Consider the following 15,415-nt stretch of genomic DNA (forward strand, 5'->3'; position numbering starts at 1 on the left):
CAAGGAAAATACCCTAAGAGCTTGGCAGTGGTACAAAATAATGAACTCGAATGGCTTACAGTAACAAAACAGTCAACATGAGAATATTGTAAAACGAAGAAAAAGAAGAAGTTGTTTTGTTTCTGCGTTTCAAAATCAGTTTCAACTCTTCCTTTTATAGTGTTTCAAAAGATTTGAACGTTATAAATAATGGAATAAAACTTCCCATGCGTACGACAAAATGGAAAGATAGGGCTGTCAACGGAACCTATCGAAATGATAACTGGCTCAGCCGATCCCATTACAAATAATTTTTATCGGAATTCCGATACCGAAAATTTCTGGTGGAATTCTCAAAGTCCTAGACGATACTATTTCGTTATGGTTATCAGATATCGGTGAAATTACCGATAAATACCTGTTTTTCAGACCCAAATTAAGTTCAAAATAAGAATTCGGTTCAAAATCCATGCCAAACACAAAGTAAACACATACAAATGTTCCAAATTTGCTTAGTTACATGTTCTTGCAAAAAGAAAAAAAAACACGAAGAAATTCAAAAACAATTGCATCCTTGTACTGTAATGTGAGTTTTCATAACTTGTAAGTTGCAAGACAATAATCACCGATAAAATTTCGTTACCGCATCCGATTACCTTATATACTATTGGTATCGGTAGTTAACCAACCGGTATGTGCCTCAACCATTACCTTTCGCTAAGAAAATAATTACGGATAAAATTCCGTTACCGACTTTCGATTACCATTATGTCGGAAAAATTACTTATAGGAACTCGGATTATCGGTAACGGCTATCAGAATTCGGTATCCAATTAATAGCCCCATGTACAGAGATTCTCACGTTTGTCAAATCTTTTGAAACACTATAAAAGGAAGAGTTGAAAATGATATTACAACTCAGAAACAACTTCTTCTTTTTCTCCAATTTACAATGTTCTCCTGTTAACTCTTTTGCTAATCTAAACCATTCGAGTTCATTGTTTTGTACCACTGCCAAGCTCTTAGGGTATTTTCCTTGTGTGTTACATTGAGAAATACCAATAATAGTTATATCCTGGAGGCAACTCGCTAATGGCCATAGCATCACTCTGCTTAGAGGAGTAGCATGCGATATTGTCTTTAGGACAACGTATCTTCAATACACGCCTCTATTAACTTCTGCTACAATTGTTGTTGCTGCATCCACTCGTCAAGATTTGGGTTGAGATAAATTTTACTTTTCAGTTATTTACAATTGTTGTTACTAGAACCAACAATCTAAAGACAATATTACTACTCTTTTTTCTGTAACAACAATAGGAAAAAATACCATTGACAAACCTGCTAAGTTTTGCGGAAAGATTTTTAGCGTTGGCAATCGAAAATGTTATTTTTTCTCAAAGTCCAAAGACTAAACAAAGTTGCTTTCGAAAAACCCTCGTCAAGGCTTCATAGACGTGGTTACGAATATGAACAAGATAGATGGACCAAGAAAAACTATATGTGTAAAAATCATATACTTAACTGCTTGGATGATTCACTGTATAATTTTTATAACGCAAAAGAGGATTTTTCTGCTTTTGATTTATGCGAAGCTTTGGAAGAAAAACATCTTGTTGAAGCTGCTGGAAGCAAGAAATTCTTGGTGACTAGGTTCCTTGAATACAAAATGAATGATGAAAAAATTGTGGTTGATCAATTCATGGAACTTCAGTTAATCTTCAATGAAATTCTTGTTGAAGGTATGGTTATTGATGAACCTTTCCAAGTGTCTGCAGTTATTGAAAAACTTCCACCTTCGTAGACTGAGTACAAAAGAAGGTTGCGACATAAGACTCATGAAATCACCATGATAGAACTGGGGAAAAAGATTCAAGTTGAGAAACTACTCTGCTGCAAGAACAAGAGCCTGTTGTTGAGCAAATACATGTCCAACAAAGCTAATATCCTAGATGATAATGCTGCAAAAATGGTAGTAAACGTAACAAACGTCGCAACTTCAGAGGTAACCAACTTAAACCTAAGGGTGGTGAGTGTAGCGGATGAATTAGAGGGAATGATAGAGAAAGAAAATCGTGGTGTAAAGTTTTTAAAATCTGAATCCCAGTTCTCTCTGCTCGATAGCAGGGAAGGTGAGTGGGGATTTCAAAATAGGCGAGGATTGAATCTATGCCAGAAAAAGAAGAAAAACAAGGATTGAATCCTCTCTTATTCTTTTATTATAATAAAAAGCTAATTTAATATATTAATATCAGATTTAGGCCCCACATTTAGTGTTTTATATAATTAAAACTCTCTTGGGCGAGGATTACTTCCTCACCCATATCCTAATTCCCTCCCTCACCACTACACTTAGATCTTACTCCAAGGTGACGTGGCGTTACCGTGCAACCCCTACCTTCCCTCCCCCACTACCCTCAGCCTAAGAACACTATCAAAGATAACTGCTATAACTTTGGTAAACCCGGACACATGGCCAAGATTGTAGGGCTAAAAAGGCTAATAAGAAAAGATTTTATTTATGTCTCATTGAATAGATATGGATAAAAATAATTAGAAAGAGAAATGATGGGGACATGATCCCTTCCCATTGAAGTTTGCAACAAATCTGCAACTTGATCAAACTTGAATCGGTGGACTGAACCCTAATCTTGATCTTGCATTATCGAATTCTATAATACTAAACTGCATCTGATGACCACCAATAACAATTGAAGTCGCCGGCTTTGCACCTCCATCTACAAATGCCAAACAGTACACATTATCCTTGACAAACTTCAAAGTGGTACCTGGTCCATTCGTAACCCAATTTACATTGTTAGGCATGCGAAGAGAGATCGATGGCACAACAAGCCCATCTGGTCTGCTTTCTATCGTCGACGCATTAAAACATGTACTGAAAGGGGCGATGGGAGCAGTCGTAGAAATACCCCTGGCTTTAGCCGCCTTAATATATGTACTTGTGAAGGCCTTGAATATTGATGTCTCCATTCTAGTGTAAGGAACTAGAGTGCTGAATTTAGTTCCTCCAACTCCATTACTCTTGTTGATGGACAATAATCCTTTGTTTATTGCGACAACTGAACCATCTATTTCAATTGATCTTACATCAACGAAATAGTCACTTGGAAAGAAAGAGTTAGTGAGCAGTGGGGTGTAGACTAATTGCTGCCTGAAGTTTTGGTTAGTGTAAGGACCATCCCCGAAGTACAGGGAACCTCCGGTGTCAGAAGATAACTCCACAGCAAACTTCTGAGGGAACCGAAATGCGGCCGAAAATTGTGAAGTTAAAGAAGAACTTGAACGTCCGAGACCGACAATTCCTCTGACACCCTTGGCAAGTCCTCGTAAGGCACTAGAATTCTTTTCACAACCGAGTGAAATCCCAGTAGCAGTAACATTTGGACCTGAGACCCATTCCCCATTTTTCAAATCGTTTGATTGAGCTGTTATGACAGCTGAAATCGTCGGAGATGCACAACCAGCACTAGAATAGATCCAAGAGGATTTACGACCGATATCGATGACTACGTTTCTAGGGACTTTTCCTAGTGGCGTGGTGACATATTGGAGAGTGAATTGATCCCTGTAAACAGAGAAAAAGAGCCCGCCGGGCCTGGAGGATGAAGAAGGTTGAGCATTGGAGACAGAGAGAAAGAAGAAGCTGAGAAAAAGAAATGCGAAAAAGGAAGAATAAGAAGCCATGGGAATTTGTTGTTTGTGCTTGATTGTATTAACCAGGAGTGGAAATGTGGAATGTAGAAGAAGTGAGGAGGTACGGGGTTTATATAGGACGTAATCTTCCAGTCAATGTTCAAGATTGATTGGGTCAAATGAAGTGGGCAATATTATTATGTGCCAGCTTAAGTCATTACTGTTGGGCGCCTACCATATGTTTCAAAGGAATCCTGTCCTAACACGCAGTAACACCTAATGTCGTGAACATAATGATCAAAGAGAAGATAATTATCGATTCCAAAGCAACATGCACGTTCCTCAAATCTCACCTGTTTACTTTGTATTCTAGCCCTTTGACAAATAAATTCTCGATGTTACAAGAACAAAAGCAGGAAATGACGAGCAATAAAAAAGAAAAAATGAGGTATTACAAGCAAAATTGTAGGTAAAAATATCTTAAACAATGGGAAAGAAAAAAGAAAAATGATAACTAATCCTAATTTAGTAACGACAAATCTCTTTGCCTGCATTTTTTAAAAAGAAAATAGGAAAGGAACATTTAATTGATAAAATCAGTTGTCTATGTCGAGCTTCTGTTTGGGAAAAAAAGGATTATGACCAATTAAGCAAAGTTTATTTTTTTTAATCATTTAATGTCTCCACAAAATTTTGATTGAATTTAGCTTTTTTGGCTTAGGAATGTATCCCACTTCTTTGCAAATACCTATATTATCAACAACTATCAGTCAAATCCCCACTAGCCTAGTTTATTTGGAATAAGACCTTGAGCAGTTCTCATTCCAGTAGTATCGCAAGGCTGGGGCAGAGAATCAAATGGGCTAAAGAGACTCAAGTAATCAACCTGCAGCTGCAAGAGGATTGTCTAGGTGTAGTAAATGTCATAAATGGCAATCTTTTTTTTTTTTTTTTTGAAAATAGAGTAGTTTACTAAAAGCAGAGGGTTAATTCTTTGATTCAGACTCATTTGGAATCAAATCAGATTGGTTTGTTCCCCGACGACTGAATCTGCAGAATTGACACCAACTGAAGCAAGTACAACAGAGTTTGAGTTACAAACATTTTGAGCTTTGATAGTGTCGAAAGCAATTGAAGGAATTAAAAACATAGGTACGTAGTTTAACCAGTAGTCTGCTAGATCTTCCTTTCTTCCCTTTTTGCTAACAAGTCAGCAGCTTTGTTAGCCCGCCTGTCTACATGTTCAAATCCCAAAAAAGAAACTAGTTTTGCAGCTGAAATTTTTACTTCTTCTAATATTGCTAAGCTTTGCCATTGGACTGATGCCTCATTTCCTTGTAAATAGTTGATAGTTACTTGATTGTCTCCTTCAATGACCAGATTCTGTAAGTTGTTTTCAATGGCCCATCTTGTTGTGCGCAGGAGAGCTAAAGCTTCTGCTTCTTCTGCTGTTGACGTTCTGAAAACTCCCATTCCTTGTTCTAGCCAATTGCGCAACACAAAACCAAAACCCGCATTAGTATCTTTTGACACCCAAGAAGCATCACAATTTAGTTTAATGGTGTCTCTGCCAGGAAATGTCCAATGTGTGTTCATTGCATTATTTTTCTGTGTTTATCTAGTTTAATGCTAGAATTCAGAGGGTGCCAATATATAAAGTGACGTAAAATGTCAGTTGCAAGCTGCTCTGGTGTTCTTTCCTGTTTTTCAAAGACTTTGAGACATCTCTCTTTCCAAATGAACCAGCATTTGGTTGCAGCTAATTCCACGGAAATAAAATTAATATCTCCTGTTAGCCATTCATTATAATTTTCCAAAAAGAAGTATTTGTAGAGTTAGAAGTTACTCCCGGCATAGCCATTGGGGCTAAGTTCCAAACTGCTTTAGCATAATTACATTCGAAAAAAAAGGTGATAAGTTGATTCTACAACTTGTTGACAGAAAATGCACTGTGTTTCTACATCCAGATGTGAACCTAATTTTTGTCGTGTTGGTAAAGTATCCTGCAGACACTTCCATGTAAACAATTTAATTCTCTGCGAAGTATCCATACTCCATAATTCTCGCCAAAAGCTTTTAGTTTCAGGTGAAATTGATCCCAAGGGATTTAGCAGCTTAGCATACAACGATTTAACAGAAAATTCACCATTTCTGGTGAGAAGCCATCTCAGTTTATCTTTTTTGAATCTGCCATCAGTTGATATATATAATCTAATATTCATAATTTCAGAAACTAAAGATCTGTCGAAAAAAGAAAGTAATAAGGGTTCATTAAACTTCTTTGTGTCATGATTTATCAAATCAGACACAAGTATTATATCGGAGTTGTAAGTGATATAGTTGACAAGTGGTTGATCTCTATTTGGTAACTATTTGTCATTCCAAATGTTTATAGAGAAACCATTCCCTACTTACCAAATAGAATATTTTTTTATGTGTTCAATACCTTGTAAGATGCATTTCCATATCCAAGATGCCGATGACTTCGTCTTGGAATGTAAAGCATCAGTTTTTTTTGAAATATTTCCCTTTCAGAATTTTGGCCCAAAAATCATCCGGGCTACTAACTAATCTCCAAGCTATCCTGTTGATCATTGCTTGGTTTACTTTATTGGCCTCTTTAAATCCTAAGCCCCCCCTGATTGATAGGTTTACATAAAATCAAAGGCCTTGATGTGGATTCCTTTAGAATTTGTATGATTACCCCACCAGAAGTCCCTCTGTATGTCATTGATTCTCTTACTTATTTTTTTGGTAGAAAAAAGCAACCCATACTGAAGATAGGCATACTAGAAAGTATTGATTTATCTAGGACAATCTTGCTTGACTGAGAAAGTACCTTAGCTAGCCAGTTTTTGACTCTATGTTCCATTTTCTCAATAATGTTATCAAAAGACTTTAGTTTAGACCTATCTACAAAAAGAGGAACCCGTAGATATGTATCTTTAATATTATTTTTTTTTGATTTTCATTATCCTAGAAATTATCCCTGATGTTTCCTGTGTACCTTTTTGCTGAAAAACAACCCTGATTCATTAATGGCATTCTAAAAGCTGTTGAATTGGCTATTAATATCATGATTTGTGATTGATTGGAGTTGCTTAGACTTTTAATAAAAGGATATTGTCAGCATGTACCGAGAAAAACAAATGACATAGCTGATTTATTATCCAAAGAAGTTGAATTCAGCCAAAACTTTGTTTTTTGATTCCAGAGTTTGCCTGATTGGCTACGATTTTTTTTAGGCAGAAGCTCGATGTAAACAATAGATTTATTAATTATATTTTTCTGTCCTATTAAATTAGAATAACAATACGATTTAGTTTCCCACCAACGGTACTAGTAAAAACTTTTTGATCCCAAATAAAACTATAAACGAAGGCAACGCAAGAGATTTTCACCTAATCATATTACTCTCCTCTATCAATGAGTTGGCTTCCCACACTAACAATCAAGTAATGTGTTCAAGGGATAAGTTTGTAAGAATACAAGCTCCACTATTTATAGTGTTATGACCAAGGCTTGAGCAGAAGACAAGGTATCAGAAATTTCCAAAGATATGCAAAGAATATTATTTTGAAATTAACAAATAGCAATCATATTCCAACTTATAAACCGAAATTACTCTTAGTTGAAAACTAATATTAGCTAGATTACATCCATATACTTTACTAATATAGTAACTAGATATATGCAAAGTTGGTTACAATCTTTCATTAGTGCAAGTTCAGCAACAATCTCCTCATTTTTTTTCTTCAACCAACCCTGATCCGAATTGAGATGATAAGATTAGTTCTGAGATCTTCAAAATCAGCGATATAATAAATCATCCATCAATAACAAGGTCAGAGACGAAGAATTCCCCATATTTTCTATCAATCTTATTCCTCGATTAATAGTTCTTGAATGACCGTATAACAGAAGATATAGACCTTTAAAATAGACAAGAACTATGATGACCATGATAAGATTTTGGATAACAAAGATCTATCATAGAAAAGATAGTCAAAGCGGGTTTCATAAATGCAAAGTGAAGCTTTGAAAGTAGTAACCTAATTATGTTTCTCAGGGAAACCTAAGTTTATGGAGGATTGCTCCTACAACAACAAGTACATCATGAAAGTATTGGAAATATGAGTTGCAGAGAGTCCTCTATTTATAATTATAAATAAGGTTAGGTTTATTAAAGTTCAAGCAACTATTGTTTGCGTTCGAAGTTAGTTCGTGAACTAGTATCTATATTGGTGATTTACTTTAATCTCAAATAATTTGTTACTGCTTAGAATAGCTCTTTACTTTGGTCCCAAGTGAAATTTGTTTCCTTAGTTAGAATATTCTAGCAACAGAGTTCTTTCATTACTGTATTTGAACTTATGTTTTGTTGATATCTTTATGACTTCCTTAGCATATATTTCTTGTCGCGACGAATCCTTAACACCATATGTCATTCTCAGAATTTTGTTTATGTTGTAACCCTTACCATAGATTTTTATGGGATTTTTTGACTAGTGACCGGGTCATACTATTAGGCTATACAGTCTTATAAAATCGACTAATAGTCGTTAGAGTTCAATGGGGAGAGTACCCAAATCCACATAAAACAATGTATTTATCAATTTATTTTATACGAAATTCGGTATCCTCCCAAAAACTCTCGCGCTCCTCCCTCTCTCCTCAATGAAAACTTCCGCCAGTTGAGACTCTGCTGATCTGATCTGCTCCCTTGGGAGTGAATCTGAGCATTAAACAACATTGAAATCTGTGCTTTAACTTCTCTTACAATAATAATCTCTTAGTTTAGTTCCTATTTTAGTAGTTAGTTTTGTTTTTTTAACTACTCAGTTCATGTTCAAATATAATCAGGTTTAGTCTAGGGTTTTACTTGATTTGTGATCGGGTTCGTTATTTTGCTTGGTTATCACTGTGATGAAAGTGTTTTGTGGTATGTTTCTTCACAAAGTAACTTCTTCTTAACAACAAAATATTTCATGATAACAATAGCAACAAAAACAACTAAAGAAATCACAACAACCATTACTTACAACTATTTTCCAACAAGGTCAGTTCTCGATCTTACATCAACAACGCCACATATTACTTACAACTCCGAGATTCTGACACCGATTCCATCCAATTCAGACAGATTCTTAGCGATTCTCACTTATCAGATGACCTTGGTTACCCTTGTTACTTTCTTACCAAAACCCTTGAGAAATGGTTGGATTATTTAACACTAATATCAATTTTGTTGTTCGGTTTGGATTTGTTTAGTACATCCCAAACAATGCCATTTGAACTTCTTAAGAACCATCAAGTTGGTTTGATTGGTTCTCAAGCTTCCTCTATTTTGGGGGAGATTAGGGATAAACCCTGTAACAACCTAAATCCTAGATAATGTAATTAAGTGTAGTTCTTGGGACCACTGTTTTATCTCACTAAACTTGTTTAACGTCTATCTACAGGTTCTTGTATTTATTGTAAAATGTCAATCTTATCTCTTGATTAAGTGGAGTAGCTTTGGCTTTGATGTTATATTGTCTGGTCAGTCATGTAATAGATTCTGATTATGTGTCGGCTAAACTCCTGTAACTTAAGGTTTATCAATAAAAAAAAAGACACAAAAATTTCTGTTACAATTTTTGTTAGAGCATAGCTCGGTCAACCTCACATGTGTTGCTATCTCAAGCATGTTTGTTAATGCTAGTGATCAAAACTATAAGTCTTGATTTCTAGCCTACATAGCTAAGTCTCAGACTAGGATAGAAAAGTGTAGTTGAGCTCAAGGACTTCATGGTGATTCATCATACAACGACGAAGATCTATACAAGGAACCGTGGAACTTCATTAACAAAAAGGTATGTGGAGACTTGAACTTATCTATCACTCAAAAGTCTATCTCGTCTATCTCCTACTTCTTATGAGACAAAGGTCGTATGCTATAAAGACTAGATCATACACATTTGACTTTTCGAGCTGAGCATTCATTGCTTATCTTTTATCTCGAAATCATGTGATGGTAAAGCGTTTCGCTTTGATCAAGTTTATCTTCACCTAGTGACGAAAGTCATGAAAAGTTTCAATCACTTTGAGAATTGCTCTGACGTGAATCGATCTGTGAATAACGGCTACATAACGTCCTCAGAGAATGTCTCAATGATTGAAATGTGAGTTTATATTACATAACCATGTATTCCTTGAACCGAAGTTTTCGAACTTTGTTGATCAAGAGAAATCGGGAGGATTGTGGAATTGGCTTGCTAAGTCCACAAACCTGTGAACTGACGGAAGTTCTCGACCGAGAATTTCTGCTGGGATTTTCGAAAACTCGTTTGTGTGCTAAGTCCGCGAACTCAGTCCGGGAACCCAGTCCGCGAACTGGCAGAAGTTCTCATCCCGAGAATTTCTGCTGAGTTTGGAAAACTCAACCGATTAACTTAAGTCTGCGAACTTGTTTGTCAACTTAAGAGGTTATGATCTAAAGATGTGCTCTAAACATGAAACATTAAATTACTAAGGAATGCTTTATGCAAACCGTGGCTATAATGTTCATGAGTCGATTCAATCAAATCATGTTTGTTTCAATTGTGTCTTGTGTAGTTACATAAGATCTCATAGCAATTGAACAACTCTTTAACTAGTTCATTTGAGTCAATTGAACTAGTTATGGTGAAGAAGAACAAGGTTAATATGAAATGCTCATATGGTTAATCTTTTGGGTTACTATGTTGAACCAATATACACGTACACGTTTGGGCATGGTTTTCACGAACCCAATAAACGTCTACCCAAGTGTGTGTGACAAGCTAAGTTTTCTATCTAACGGTTGAGAAATATTGGATTGAATCTAAATCAGGTTTTCATCTAACGGTGAATAAGGATTGCTTTGTAACTAAGGCAAAACCCTGATTTGAAGGCTATATAAAGGAGACATCTAGCATTGTGCAAAACTAAAACCCACACGTCTGTGTGCTTTAAGTGCGCCCGCTAGAGTCGATCTCCATTAACCTTTGATTTTATTCTCTAAAATCAGGTTAACGACTTAAAGAATTCATTGGGATTGTGAAGCCATACCGATACTATTTTATCGTAGTTGTGTGATATGATCTTGCATCTTCTATCGTACGAGTACAATCGATTGATTGGCTTGAGATCGTGAGATTTCATCGATAGGCAAGATAAAGAAGTCACAAACATCTTCGTCTCACTGTTTGTGATTCCTCGACAATCCGCTTATATAGTCAGGAAGGATTGTAGAGAGGTGATTGATTAATCTAGGTTGTTCTTCGGGAATATAAGACCAGATTATCAATTGGTTCATGTTACCTTGATTTTATATCTAAAGACGGAACAAAACCTAGGGTTTATCTGTGGGAGACAGATTTATCCTGTTATAGACTTTTCTGTGTGAGACAGATCTGTTTATTATCAAGTATGTGATTTTGGGTTACAAAAACTCTTGGTTGTAGGTGAGATCAGCTAAGGGAATCAAGTGCGTAGTATCCTGCTGGGATCAGAGGCGTAGGAGTACAACTTTACCTTGGATCGGCGGGAGACTGATTGGGGTTCAACTATAGTCCATTCCGAAGTTAGTTTCCAGTAGGATAGTGTCTGTAGCGGCTTAATACAGTGTGTATTCAATCTGAACTAGGTTCTGGGGTTTTTTTGCATTTGTGGTTTCCTCGTTAACAAAATTTCTGGTGTCTGTGTTATTTCTTTTACGCATTATATTTTATATAATTGAAATAATACAGGTTGTGCGTTCGTGATCATCAACTTTTTCTAATCCAACCTTTGGTTTTTGATTATAGTTGATTGATCCTTGGATATTGGTCTTTGGTACCGTCCAAGTTATCTCTCTTTGATAAAGACTCGCAGATTTCTATTTGCTTGAGTAAAGATCAAATCGAGAGATTGAGATAATAACTCATTGAGATACTTTCTATCTAGATTGAGTCTGACTGTCTAGTTGATTCTCTAGCAAAGTGTTTCGGAGTTAGTCCGTACAGATTGCTAATCGAAATATTGGGTGGTGTTGTTAGACCCCCGCCTTTTCAATTGGTATCAGAGCAGGAAAACACGTTTAAGACCTAACAAGTCCGTGTCTGTAGCGATCTGACTCTATGGATTATAAAGTCTCAATTAACGCTTCACCAGGTTTGAAAAACAACCTCAAGAAAAGGTCTGACAAACTGATATCTCTTCAAAAAGGGTTGGATGAACAAATCCGGATCAACTATGGTCTTGTTGCTGAAATTGCGATTCTTAAGGATTTGATATCCGGAAACACTTCCCTTGAAAGGTTGAAAAATCTCAGTTGTTCCTCTCTCATGAAAAGTCATAAGTCAGATAGTAATCAACGGCAGGATGTTGAGAAAACTGATATGACAAGGAACCAGTCAGACAATATTCAAAGCATAGGCTCATGTTGTGGTCCATCCGATCATATACAACAAGTTTGTATGTCCTTTCAAAAGAGTCTTAATGTTGCAAGTAATCTTTGTAAGAAAGCTAAACAACTGTATGACTCTCTAAAAGTTCATACAACTCTACCAGGAAACTCTAAATCGAGAAGTACTAGTAGTATAGGTGCCTTTGTTTTAAGATCTACATCTCCTTTTCAATGATTTCTTGATAGTGGATGTAGTCGACATATGACAAGAGATCTCACTTGGTTTGTATCATCGGTTGACTACGAAGGAGGTCCTGTAACGTTCGGAGATGGAAGTTGTTGCTACATTAGAAAAAAGGGAACCATCAAACTACCCGGTGTTCCAGAAATCCATGATGTGGTATACGTTAAAGGTATGACTGCTAATCTTCTTTCTAATAGTCAAATTTGCGACAAGGGCCATCGAGTTGTCTTAAATGCGAATGGATGTGACATTGTTGACAAATACGGGAAGGTAATCTTTCAAGGAACTCGTGGTAAAAACAACTGTTATCTTCTTGATACTCAGTTTAGCAACCGATGCAATTTGACTAAGGTGGAATCTACACATCTTTGGCATGAGCGTTTTGGTCACATCAATTATCGTCTTCTAACTAAGATCATTAACAAAGAACTTGTTAGAGTCATTCCCAAAATCAATGCAAAGATTGAAGGTGTATGTGGTGCCTGTCAAAAGGGTAAGAAAACGAAAGTTCACCACAAATCATCACGAGTTATTCTCACTAAAGCTCCACTTGGTTTAATTCATATGGATCTCTTCGGACCAATTCAACATCCCATTGTTTCTGATAAGAAGTATGCTTTAGTTATGGTAGATGATTACACCAGATTCACTTGGGTTGCATTCATATCTCATAAGAATGAAACTCTGAGTGAATTCAAGATTATTGTTAAAAGGATCCAGAACGAACAAGGTCGCAAACTAAATAAAATTAGGAGCGATCGTGGCACTGAATTCAAAGACACCAAGGTATTCGAATTTTGTGACGAACTGGGGATCATTCAAAAATACTCACCACCAATTACTCCTCAAGCTAATGGAGTTGCTGAAAGAAAGAATAGGAACATTCAGGAAATTGCCAGGGTAATGCTCCACAACAAAAACTTACCTTTAAGATTTTGGGGAGAAACTGTCTTTACAGCATGCTACTTGATCAACCGTGTGTATTTGCGGTATAAAACCCTTAACACTCCTAATGAGTTATGGTATGGAAGAAAACCCAATCTACACTATCTCAGGGTTTTTGGAAGTAAGTGCTATATTTTGAAAGATCGAGAACATAAAATAAAATTCGACACCAAAAGTGACGAAGGAATCTTTCTTGGCTACGCTTCTGATAGTCGTGGTTTTCGAGTTTTTAATCTCAGAACTCAAGTCATGATGGAATCTGCTAATGTTATCATCGATTGTATTAGTAACTTTCGTCAAGATAATCCTCCTGCTGAATTGCCTCCAACAGAGACAATTGAGAAAGTCAAAGAAATTCCAGAATCAGTTGAAGTTATCCCAACTGTTACTGATCCTGACATTTCTAGTGACGAGGAGAAGAGCACTGATCAAACCATTCCTGATGAACAAGTGCGTGTTCCTCCACGACATCTTTGGGTTCAAAGGAATCATGACCCCAACAACATTATTGGGGGAAGGGATTCTACAACCAAAACAAGAGGCCAACTTCAAAATATATGCAATTTTAGTTGTTATCTTTCGCAGGTGGAACCAAGGAATATCGATGTAGCTCTGAAAGATTCCTTTTGGGTGAATGCAATGCATGAAGAGTTAAATCAATTTGAAAGACAAGATGTCTGGGAACGTGTACCCTGTCCTCCAAATGTCAATATTGTTGGTACCAAATGGATATTCAAGAACAAGTCTGATGAGTATGGCACAATTGTCAGAAATAAAGATAGACTTGTCGCTCAAGGATATTCACAGACTGAAGAATCGATTTTGATGAAACCTTTGCTACTGTGGCATGTCTTGAGTCCATTCGACTTTTATTGGCCCATGCCTGCTTTCTCAAGATTAAGCTGTTTCAGATAGACATAAAATCAGCGTTTCTGAACGGAATTTTAAAAGAGGAAATCTATGTTGCTCAACCTAAAGGGTTCGAAAACCATGATTTCCCTGATCATGTGATGAAGCTCAAAAAGGCGTTATATGGATTGAAACAAGCACCAAGAGTCTGGTTTGAGAAACTCACTACCTCTCTTATTAGAAAAGGATTTTCAAGAGGAGGAGATGATAAAACATTGTTTACCAAATGGAGTGAGAAAGATGTTATCATTGCTCAAATTTATGTAGATGATATCATCTATGGATCAACCTTTGAAAAGTTTGCAATTTTTTTTTAATCAAGTCTCCCTTGCTAAAGAATTCGAAATGAGCAATGTTGGTGAGTTAAAATTTTTCTTAGGATTACAGATTCAACAACATAAGGAGGGTATTTACTTATCTCAAGAGAAGTACGCACGTAATCTTGTGTCAAGATTTGGTCTGGATAAGTCATCTCTTAAACTGACTCCCTTGCCTACTACTGGTAAACTGCACAGGGATGAGAAAGGAGCAAAAGTGGATCAAAAATTATATCGATCCATTATAGGTATCCTTTTGTATCTTACAGCTACTAGACCTGATGTTGCTTTTAGTGTTGGTTGTTGTGCCAGGTTTCAGGCGGATCAAAAAGAATATCATCTTGCAGCTGCAAAGAGAATCATACGATATATAAATCACACTGCTGGGTATGGTCTCTCGTATACTTTTGATACTAATGCTGATCTTTCTGCTTATTCTGATGCTGATTGCGCAGGTTGTGTAGAAGACAGAAAAAGTACATCAGGGGGGTTCTACTATGTAGATCTCAATCTTGTAGCATGACATAGCGAGAAGCAAAATTCTCAATTCCTGTCTACATGTGAAGCAGAATATGTTGTTGCCGGATCATGTTGTACTCAACTCCTATGGATGAAACAGATGCTTGCTGATTATGGAATTGATACTGGGATAATGAAAATCTTTTGTGATAACTCCAGTGCGATTCGAATTACTGAGAATCCTGTTGAGCACTCAAGAACAAAGCACATCGACATAAGGTACCATTTTATTTGTGATCTTTATGAAAATGGTATCATCAGTATGGAATTTGTGTCTTCCGAACAACAATTGGCTGATATTCTCACCAAACCCTTAGACACTACAACTTTTCAACACTTGCGGCAGTCTATTGGTGTTGTTTTGGTTCATTAAAACGTTTCATTGACTCTTTCCCTTATGCTTATCCTTATCTTTTGGTCAATTGAGTCTGAAACCCCAGTAGATACTTTCCAGTTCAG

General features: G+C 36.5%; 1 protein-coding gene across 1 annotated transcript; it reads right to left on the reverse strand.

Moving 5' to 3' along the window:
• Nucleotides 1-2,598: 2,598 nt before the first annotated feature.
• Nucleotides 2,599-5,229, reverse strand: LOC113359718 (basic 7S globulin-like). The gene is made up of 2 exons (XM_026603309.1): nucleotides 4,841-5,229; nucleotides 2,599-3,643 (listed from the first exon to the last, which is right to left on the reverse strand). Exons 1-2 carry the CDS (start codon nucleotides 5,227-5,229, stop codon nucleotides 2,599-2,601), a joined length of 1,434 nt encoding a protein of 477 aa, XP_026459094.1.
• Between the last annotated feature and the right edge of the window lie 10,186 nt (nucleotides 5,230-15,415).

The sequence above is a fragment of the Papaver somniferum genome, chromosome 3 (genome assembly GCF_003573695.1).
Source record: "Papaver somniferum cultivar HN1 chromosome 3, ASM357369v1, whole genome shotgun sequence".
In the NCBI taxonomy this organism is placed as follows: domain Eukaryota; kingdom Viridiplantae; phylum Streptophyta; class Magnoliopsida; order Ranunculales; family Papaveraceae; genus Papaver; species Papaver somniferum.

Bases quoted from the DNA above. Each gene is read 5' to 3' on its own strand.
- LOC113359718 (XM_026603309.1), bottom strand. From the start codon at position 5,229: ATGAACACACATTGGACATTTCCTGGCAGAGACACCATTAAACTAAAT. The intron at 3,644-4,840 runs GTTAGCAAAAAG...TCTTTTTCTCAG, and splicing joins GCTAACAAAGCTGCTGACTT to CTTCTTCTTTCTCTCTGTCT.